The sequence below is a fragment of the Gadus morhua genome, chromosome 7 (genome assembly GCF_902167405.1).
Source record: "Gadus morhua chromosome 7, gadMor3.0, whole genome shotgun sequence".
NCBI classification, from domain to species: Eukaryota; Metazoa; Chordata; class Actinopteri; order Gadiformes; family Gadidae; genus Gadus; species Gadus morhua.
This window is the reverse complement of record NC_044054.1, coordinates 7,927,565-7,936,819: the sequence shown is the minus strand read 5'-3', so window position 1 is coordinate 7,936,819 and position 9,255 is coordinate 7,927,565. Positions and strand designations below refer to the sequence as shown.

Below are 9,255 nucleotides of genomic sequence, written 5' to 3'. Positions count from 1 at the left end.
CTCCATCCCCCTCTCTCTCTAACTCTCTCCTCCTCACTCCCTCCCCCTCTCTCCCCCCTCCCTCCCCCTCCCTCTCCCTCCCTCACTCCCTCCCCATCTCTCCCCCCCTCCCTCCCACTCTCTCTCTAACTCACTCCCTCCCTCACTCCCTCCCCCTCTCTCCCCCTCCCTCCCCCTCTCTCTCTAACTCTCTCCTCCCTCGCTCCCTCCCCCTTACTCCCCCCCTCCCTCCCCCACCCTCTCTAACTCTTTCACTCCCTCCCCCTCTCACCCCCCTCCCTCCCACTCTCTCTCTAACTCTCTCCCTCCCTCCCTCTCTGCGATATAAGTGCTATTTAAATAAAATGGCCTTGCCTTGTCTAATGTCGCTCCCAAACAGACGGATAGTGCGTGGCCAAACGGCGGCAAGTCTGAGGGCTCACAATCCGTTGGAGTGTGTGGACAAGTTTGAGACATGGGGGAAGAATGGATCCAACTGCCCAGAACCGGAATTCGCCGGAAATCCGCCAATGGTGAGATGGCAGCACAATATTCTGGAACATCATATATCCCTTGCATGATTACAATTATGCAGTAATGCTAGCAACTGAAGTACTATAGATTTGTATATTTTAGAAACATTCATATAATACATATTATTTTAAAGGTGAACCAGAAAGGGTTTTTGGAGGCGGGGCTTTGCACCATGACCTGCCTCCAAAAACCCTTTGAGGTTCGCCTCTAATGCTTCTTGTATACCTTGTGGTCACTGGTTTTTTTGTTGGTTCCTCCCCCAGACCTGGAAGTGGGTGGTTGGCCCCATGATTCTGTACGTGTGTGAGCGGCTGGTCCGCCTCTATCGCTACCAGCAGAAGGTGGTCATCACCAAGGTGGGTACTTCCTGGGGGGGTCTTTGGTGGAGAGGGAAAGGGGGAGAGAGAGAGAGAGAGAGAGAGAGAGAGAGAGAGAGAGAGAGAGAGAGAGAGAGAGAGAGAGAGAGAGAGAGAGAGATGGGGGGAGAGAGAGAGAGAGGAGAAAGACAGGTGGGTTTCCTGGGGGTAGAGGCTCTTTAGTGGTACCAATCAAGGTACAGATATGGTGCAGATTTCTTTTTTTTTACAATGCTGAGATTAGTGAACTAGAATACATGGCAAAGACTATCACGAAACACACAATATATGTTTGATCATAACATGTTTGATCTGTCAATCGTTTTATAAGCCTTATTAACTCCTTGGTTAATGTGTTAATTGTTAAATCTTGAAAATCTTTTGTTAATTTGTTTTTTTAATGAATTTGCGGAATTTTTTCAATGTGTGTACTTTACTAAATGCTGTTAAAGATCCCATCGCATGAAAATTCACTTTATGAGGTTTTCTGACATTAATATGAGTTCCCCTAGCCTGACTATGGTCCCCCAGTAGCTAGAAAGTAGCTAGCACTGCCTTTGAAAAAACAAAACTCAGACGCAGCAATTTGGAATTTGTTGCATCCCCTTCTCTGCTTTGCCCGCCCAGAGAATTTGGCCCGCCAATGAGACAATGAGCTATGACTGCTGTTCACTTCTTTCTTTAAAGCATCCATGAAATAGCATGCCATGGGACCTTTAAGGTTCATTCTTGAGTGGCTTGTATAAGCACAGCGACTGAGATCAAATTACCAGTGTTAGACCAGTAGTTTTATCAATCATCCACTTGTATTACTACTCCAAAGAGAGAAGAGAGAGAGAGAGAGAGAAAAAGAGAGGGAGAGAGAGAGAGAGAGAGAGAGAGAGAGAGAGAGAGAGAGAGAGAGAGAGAGAGAGAGAGAGAGAGAGAGAGAGAGAGAGAGATGGATACAGAGAGGGGGAGTGAGGAGAAGAGGGTGAGAGAGGTTGAGACAATGTGTGTGAGAGAGAGAGAGAGATGGATGGATACAGAGGAGAAGAGGGTGAGAGAGAAGGAGCGAGGGTGAGACAATGAGAGAGAGAGAGAGAGAGAGAGAGAGAGAGGGGGGGGAGAAGAGGGTAAGAGAGAAGGAGAGAGGGGGAGATAACGAGACAATGAGAGAGAGAGAGCGAAAGAGATGGAAACAAAGAGGGGGAGTGAGGAGAAGAGGGAGAGGGAGAGAGAGAGAGAGAGAGAGAGAGAGAGAGAGAGAGAGAGAGAGAGAGAGAGAGAGAGAGAGAGAGAGAGAGAGAGACACACACACACAGAGACACACAGAGAGACAGAGAGACACCAACACCGAGAGAGAGACACAGAGAACGAGAGAGACAATGAAAGGCTGAGACAGAGAAAGAGAGAGAGCGAAAGAAAGAGAGAGACACAGACCGAAACCAAGAGAGAGACAGTCTCAATGACTATCATCCTCCCCCACCTCCCCTCCCCCTCCCTCACCAACCCACCCCCCTCCCCCTAACCAAGGTGGTGATGCACCCCTCCAAGACCCTCGAACTGCGAATGAAACGGAAGGGCTTCCACATGGAGGCGGGTCAGTACGTCTTCATCCAGTGCCCCTCCATCTCAGCCCTGGAGTGGCACCCCTTCACCCTGACCTCGGCGCCGGAGGAGGACCACTTCAGCGCCCACATCCGCATCGTCGGCGACTGGACCGAGAAGCTGTACCTGGCCTGTGGCGGGGACAAGAGCGAGAGCCAGGACGCATGGATGCTGCCCAGGTGGGGGGGTCAAGGTCAAGGGGGCTTTACTTGTGTCCATGGGCAAGATTTGATTTGCAGGTCAGGAAAAAGGCGTTCACTTACACAGAAGGAAGAAAACAACAAGAACAAGGAGGGAGGGAGGAGCAGGGGGTGGAGGGAGGGAGAGGGGGGAGGCACAGGAGGCATGGATGCTGCCCAGGTGAGGGGGGAGGGGAGGGAGAGAGGGAGACTGGACGCCTCGATGCTGCCCAGGTGAGGGGGAGGGAGGGAGAGAGGGAGGGAGAGGGGAGAGAGGGAGGGGGAGAGGGACTGTAACTGGCCTGTGGCGGGAAAAGAGTGAGAGAAAGGATGCATGGATGCTGCCCAGGTGAGGGGGGGGGGGAGAGAGGGAGGGAAGAGGGAGAGAGGGAGAGAGGGGGAGAGAGGGGGAGAGAGGGGAGGGGACAAGACGGAGACGCAGGACGTATGGATTCTGCCCAGGTGAGGGGGAGAGAGGGGTTGGGGGGGAGAGGGAGGGAAGGAAAGAGGAGGCAAGGCCGAGAGCCAGGACAGATAAAAATGTATTGGCATAAGTCTATGCTTGGTCAGCCCTTTCTAAAAAAAAACATACTTCCTTCAATGTTTCGATCAGTAATCATCCCATGTAAGTTAAAATCTGAATAAAAGTAGTGTGTGTGTGTGTGTGTGTGTGTGTGTGTGTGTGTGTGTGTGTGTGTGTGTGTGTGTGTGTGTGTGTGTGTGTGTGTGTGTGTGTGTGTGTGTGTTCTCATATATGTGTGTGTCAGTGGCGGCTGGTGGTTTTTAAAGTGAGGAAGGAAGGACTGCGCGCTTGGTTGCCATTGGCCTGCTTGCACTGTTAGTGGCGTATGGTGGCATAAGTATGTGAGACTCAAGTTGTCTCAGGGTGTTTTGGTGAACTACAAAATAGCAGGGAGGAATAATTATGTGAATGGATACAAATCCATCAGTGGCAGCATTGGACTTTTAAAGCTAGTGGGCAGCACGTCTTGGACCACAAGGGCAGAAGGAAAGGATGCAAAGCCAATTAGTAAATTCAGGTCTACTCTACTCCATTGGACCTATTTTTGCCCTCCATGACTGAAGCTATTGGACGCAATTTGGCTATGTTTATATTCAGCAAGAATTGTTTTAAGAAAAATGAAGACACAAGAGCAAAAGGGATGCCATTTAAAATGCATCATGCTCTGAATCATTCACTAACACTAACTAACATTCACTAACTAACATCCTTTCCACAATATAAAACAGAACGGTCAGAGAACAAACAATTAAAAGAACAACAAGAACATTATTTCACAACTATTTACATGGGCTGTAAGACCTAACATTGTTTGAGGCAAATGTGGATGTTAATGGATGTTTCAGAATGTTGGTCATGGTGTTAAGCCAATTAAGATTGAGGGACTCCATTCATATATCAAGTCAACCCTCCTCGCGGGCTCCACAGCTCGGCCACGGGCAGCCCTGCCCACGCTGTACCGCAACGGACAGTACCGCACCGCTCGGTGGAAACGAGGCATACGACTGAGCGTTGGGTTCGTTTGTTCTCGTAGGATAGACTTGAGGGGATAACCCCTCCCTCCGGGCTGCTCCACAGCCAGGGCTCCTGCTTATTGGTTCATAGCGCAACCAGGGCTCCAGGCAGCCTATTCGTGAATAGACGTAGGGGGGATCAAGATCCCTTAGCTAGTCACACCCACTCAGAGGAGGACTTTCCTCCTCTCTCCCATTTAACCCCATGTTATTCACCAGCAGCCAACACTTTCGGGGAAATGAATGGGAGTCAATGGAGGCTGAGGGAGGAACGTCCTCCCTGAAGTAATTGTCAATAGGCGATAAGGGGAGCTATTGCCCCTTTACCCAGGGAAACGAACATTACATATACAAAGGCATTAGAGTAGTCATATTTAAGGGCATTAATTCATCACAGTAGTCTGGACAATCTACATTTTTTATTCTCAACAATGTTAAGGAGGACCTTCCTCCCTCTCCACTGATGTGTGTATGTACTCATGTGTATCTATGTGTGTGTGCTCATGTCTATGCGTGTGTGCTCATGTGTGTTTTCATATATGTGTGTGTGTGTGTGTGTGTGTGTGTGTGTGTGTGTGTGTGTGTGTGTGTGTTGTCATATATGTGTGTTTGCTCTCATATAATTGTGTATGTGTGTGCTCATGTGTTTGTGTGTTGTCATATATGTGTGTGTGCTCTCATATATGTGTTTGTGTGTTTGCTCATGTCTGCTCGCGTGTGTATGTGTGTGTGCTCTCATGTCATGTGTGTGTGCTCATGTCTAATCATGTGTTTGTGCACTAATGTGTGTGTGTGTGCGCTCATGTTAGTTCATGTCATGTGTGTGTGTGTGTGTGTGTGTGTGTGTGTGTGTGTGTGAGTGAGTGAGTGTGTGTGTCATGTGTGTCTGATCACGTGTTTGTGTGTGTGTGTGTGTGTGTGTGTCCCACGCTGGCCATCGACGGCCCCTTCGGGACATGTGTGTGAGCTCTCATATATGTGTGTGTGTCTGATCAAGTGTGTGTGTGTGTGTGTCTGATCACGTGTGTGTGTGTGTCTGATCAAGTGTGTGTGTGTGTGTGTGTCTGATCACGTGTGTGTGTGCTCATGTCTGCTCCTGTGTGTGTTTGCTCTCATATGTGTGTAATCCTGTGTGTACTTGTGTGTGTCCCAGGCTGGCCATCGACGGGCCCTTCGGGACGGCCAGTGAGGACGTGTTCCGCTACGAGGTGGTGGTCCTGGTGGGGGCCGGCATCGGGGTCACGCCCTTTGCCTCCGTCCTCAAGTCTGTCTGGTACCAAACCTCCCAGGGACAGGAGGACGTGTTCACCAAGAAGGTAGAGAGACAGAGAGAGAGAGAGACAGAGAGAGAGGGGGGGGGAGAGAGAGAGAGAGAGAGAGAGAGAGAGAGAGAGAGAGAGAGAGAGAGAGAGAGAGAGAGAGAGAGGGGGGGGGGGGAGAGAGAGAGAGAGAGAGACAGAGAGAGAGAGAGGGGGGAGAGAGAGAAAGAGAGACAGAGAGAGAGAGAGGGGGGGGGGGAGGGGGGGAGAGAGAGAGAGTGAGAGTGAGAGAGAGAGAGAGAGAGAGAGAGAGGGGGGGGGGGGAGAGAGAGAGAGAGAGGGGGGGGAGAGAGAGAGAGAGAGAGGGGGGGAGAGAGAGAGAGAGAGAGAGAGAGAGAGAGAGAGAGAGAGAGAGAGAGAGAGAGAGAGAGAGAGAGAGGGGGGGGGGGAGAGAGAGAGAGAGAGAGAGAGGGGGGGGGGGGGAGAGAGAGAGAGAGAGAGAGGGGGGGAGAGAGAGAGAGAGAGAGAGAGAGAGAGAGGGGAGAGAGAGAGAGAGAGAGAGAGGAGAGAGAGAGAGAGAGAGAGAGAGAGAGAGAGAGAGAGGGGGAGAGAGAGAGAGAGAGAGAGAGAGAGAGAGAGAGAGAGAGAGAGAGAGAGAGAGAGAGGGGGAGAGAGAGGGGGAGAGAGAGAGAGAGGGAGAGAGAGAAAGAGAGAGAGATGAAAATATCAGATTTAACTCTCCTAAAGAGTCGCTTTCGATAAAGTCGTCAGCAAAATCCCCTAAATATAAATGAAACGTAACTTTCTCCGCCACTCTCTCCTCCACCCTCCTCTCCTCCCTGTCCTCCTCCTCCACCCTCCAGATCTACTTCTACTGGCTGTGCCCAGAGACCCAGGCCTTTGAGTGGTTTGCTGACCTTCTTCAATCCCTGGAGGGCCAGATGACAGAGAAAGGCCTGGCCGACTTCCTGAACTACAACATCTACCTCACCCGCTGGAAGGAAAACGAGGTTAGCTTGTTGTTAGCTCGCTAGTTAGCCTAGCCTCCCCCCTTACCCCCTTCCTCCCTTACTCTCCTGAAAACACCACCCTTACGAACTCATTGTATGGTTGTCAAAGTCAAATTCCTGGCACTTAATGTATGAACTTATTGTGTGTTGTACGTCCTGGCATTAACGTACACACATATTGTGTGTTTGTATGTCCTGGCACTTAAAAGTAGTACCCAGCATCATGTCGCATCGTATCCTAGTTATCTTCGTTGTGTACGGAGAATGGGTTAACCTAGTGATTGTTAGTGCTTGCCGCTTGTTCCTATGAACATCCTTACTGTAACGACAGCGATATATTGTCTTCTAAGCACCCTGAATGTAAATGTAGTAGTATATATCATTGCCATAGTATTACAATGACATGTAGCAAAAAGTAGTACCAGTATTATGAATTACGCTGGAAATATTCAAACATTCAAATATTGTGATCACTTCCTGTCCCAGGCCGCCCACTTCCGGGTCCACCACGAGGCGGAGAATGACCCAATCACGGGGCTGAAGCAGAAGACCCTCTACGGCAAGCCCAACTGGGACAACGAGTTCACCAACATCGGTGCAAAGCATCCTGGGTAAACTTCCATGGGCTACAGTTACAGTTACATAATGTCATGAGGATATTGTATATACTCGTGTGTGTGTGTGTGTATGTGTGTGTGTGTGTGTTTGTTCATGTCTGCTCCTGTGCGAGCGTGCTCAGGCGACCAAAGTGAATCTTTATTCGATGCTCGTGCCCATCGTGCGTGGCTTAAGAACCCATATATTAAGTAATAGGAATATTGGTAGGGACAATCCTTTCTTTCCCATAGTTGGTCGGGACATGTCCCTCCGTCCCTATGCAACGTTACACCCTGAACACGAAATATTTATTGCGCCCCAATGTTGACCTATAGTTGGCGCCACGGATTGGTAGATTGTCGGAGTGAGGGTACTAAAAGGTATCGGAATGGGGGCATGTCGGAATGGGGGGCATTTCTGACTGGCAGCATGTCGGAATGGCAGCATGTAACCGAGTGGTCGACTCCGCCATCGGGTTGTGAATGTGTGCATGAACCGTTGTAATACAAACCGCTTTGGATAAAAGCGTCTGCAGAATCCCCCTTGATATAATCTAAATGCAATGGTCCCCACTCAAATTGTGGTGCCATGGTTTCCATCCTCAGGACCAAAGTGGGCGTGTTCCTGTGTGGCCCCACCGTGCTGGGGAAGGCCCTGGCCCGACAGTGTCTGTCCCACTCCGAGGGAGGCGTGGAGTTCATCTTCAACAAGGAGAACTTCTAACTTGGCAAAACCGATCAAAATGGCGACAAGAACGAACGACTCATCGAATGAAATACATCTCTCTCCTCAACTGATGTAAATTAGTTTGTACCTCGACATTTCTTAACTACTTCCTGCTGTCTCCTTCAGAAGCGTAACATCAGCTGACATGACGCACGTCACCGCAACAGCTGACGCTTCTGAAGAACAATGCATGAAGTGGTCGAACACATGACAAAGTACAAACTAATGAATACAAGTCTGTTTACTTGAACATAGAAGTTAACCTATCAAGTTAGACTAAATTAATTGATACTTTAAGTGCTGTCGTCTGTTCTTCATTTAGTGAATATATAGCGTCTGGTTCATTTAGTAACATCATGATAGCAGAATCAACCGACCGTGCTACATCAGCGGCAGCAATCTTTGATTGTTGTTGAGGTTCAAAATGTATTCCGTCCCTTAAATTAGTTAAACACTTGTGATTGGTCGGCCTATCTCGTACCGAGAGCCAGACCTTATCTGCCGGTTCCCAGTCTTATCCGGATCAATCTGCTCATTAAAATTAAAATATAAGGGCTTTGTTCCTTTGAGCATTAAGATGATGTATGGAGGTGCATAGGCCTCTGTCTGTGTCTCTCTCTCCCTCTCTCTATGCCTATATATGTTATTGTAAATGGCGGCCATACCTCCCTGAACACGCCCGATCTCTTTTGATCTTGGAAGCTAAGCAGGGTCGGGCCTGGTTAGTACTTGGATGGGAGACCGCCTGGGAATACCAGGTGCTGTAAGTCGTGTCGGGTGGTTGCCAATAGGTGGCACACTTCCCTCTGGACCCTTGACTCGTCAATCCCGATGCCCCAGTGCAGTGACGGGGACACTGCTGTGGAAGGCGCCGTCCTTCGGAGGAGAGACTGTAAAACAGAGGTCCTGACTCACTGAGGTCATAAAAGATACCAGGACATTTATCGCAAAGAGTAGGGGTTACCCCGGTGTCATGGCCCAACCAGGCTAATTCAATCTAATAATACTCCTGTACAATTGGCTGACTCATTGATTCCCACACTCTTTTATCATAGATATGTGTTTTTTTGTATAAAGTTGAGATTGTAACGCCATGTACTGAACTTCTGCCACTTCTGCATAAAGATATATTTCAGAGGAACAATTATTACTGCAAAACCAAACGCAATTCTGGCCTACTTTGAGCAACAACAACAGTGCTGTTGTGTAGCGTGTCGTTGAATTCCCCCCTCCCGGTTCCTCTCTCTGCTCCACCTTGCAAAACAGCGGCATTTCTTGCTTCAAGTTGGCTGCTTGCAATATTAACTGCTTCTGCTTTTGCGTTTCAGTTTCCATGCACCTTTAAAAAATAGATATTTTTATGCCTTTTATACCTCTTAATAACGGATAAAGGATAAAGGAAAAGTAAATGAAAAGTTTGTTTGATTAATAAAAATATATATTATTTTAAAATGTGTTTTGTCTTCTCAATGATACTGAAACTCTCCTT

At 48.7% G+C, this 9,255-nt stretch overlaps 1 protein-coding gene and 1 non-coding gene across 2 annotated transcripts in view; both read left to right on the top strand.

The window, feature by feature from the left end:
• cybb (cytochrome b-245, beta polypeptide (chronic granulomatous disease)) overlaps positions 1-8,342 on the top strand; it is a 22,980-nt gene extending 14,638 nt beyond the window's left edge. The window contains exons 7-13 of the mRNA XM_030359964.1: positions 380-512; positions 777-869; positions 2,385-2,638; positions 5,328-5,490; positions 6,297-6,443; positions 6,930-7,054; positions 7,646-8,342. Of these exons, the coding sequence (XP_030215824.1) occupies positions 380-512; positions 777-869; positions 2,385-2,638; positions 5,328-5,490; positions 6,297-6,443; positions 6,930-7,054; positions 7,646-7,763 (1,033 nt within the window). The 3' untranslated portion in view covers positions 7,764-8,342. The remainder of the gene's footprint in view (positions 1-379; positions 513-776; positions 870-2,384; positions 2,639-5,327; positions 5,491-6,296; positions 6,444-6,929; positions 7,055-7,645) is intronic.
• A 75-nt stretch (positions 8,343-8,417) lies between these two features.
• On the top strand, positions 8,418-8,536 carry LOC115548032 (5S ribosomal RNA). The gene has a single exon (XR_003977475.1). It is a non-coding gene; the product is annotated as a 5S ribosomal RNA (ribosomal RNA).
• Positions 8,537-9,255: the final 719 nt, after the last annotated feature.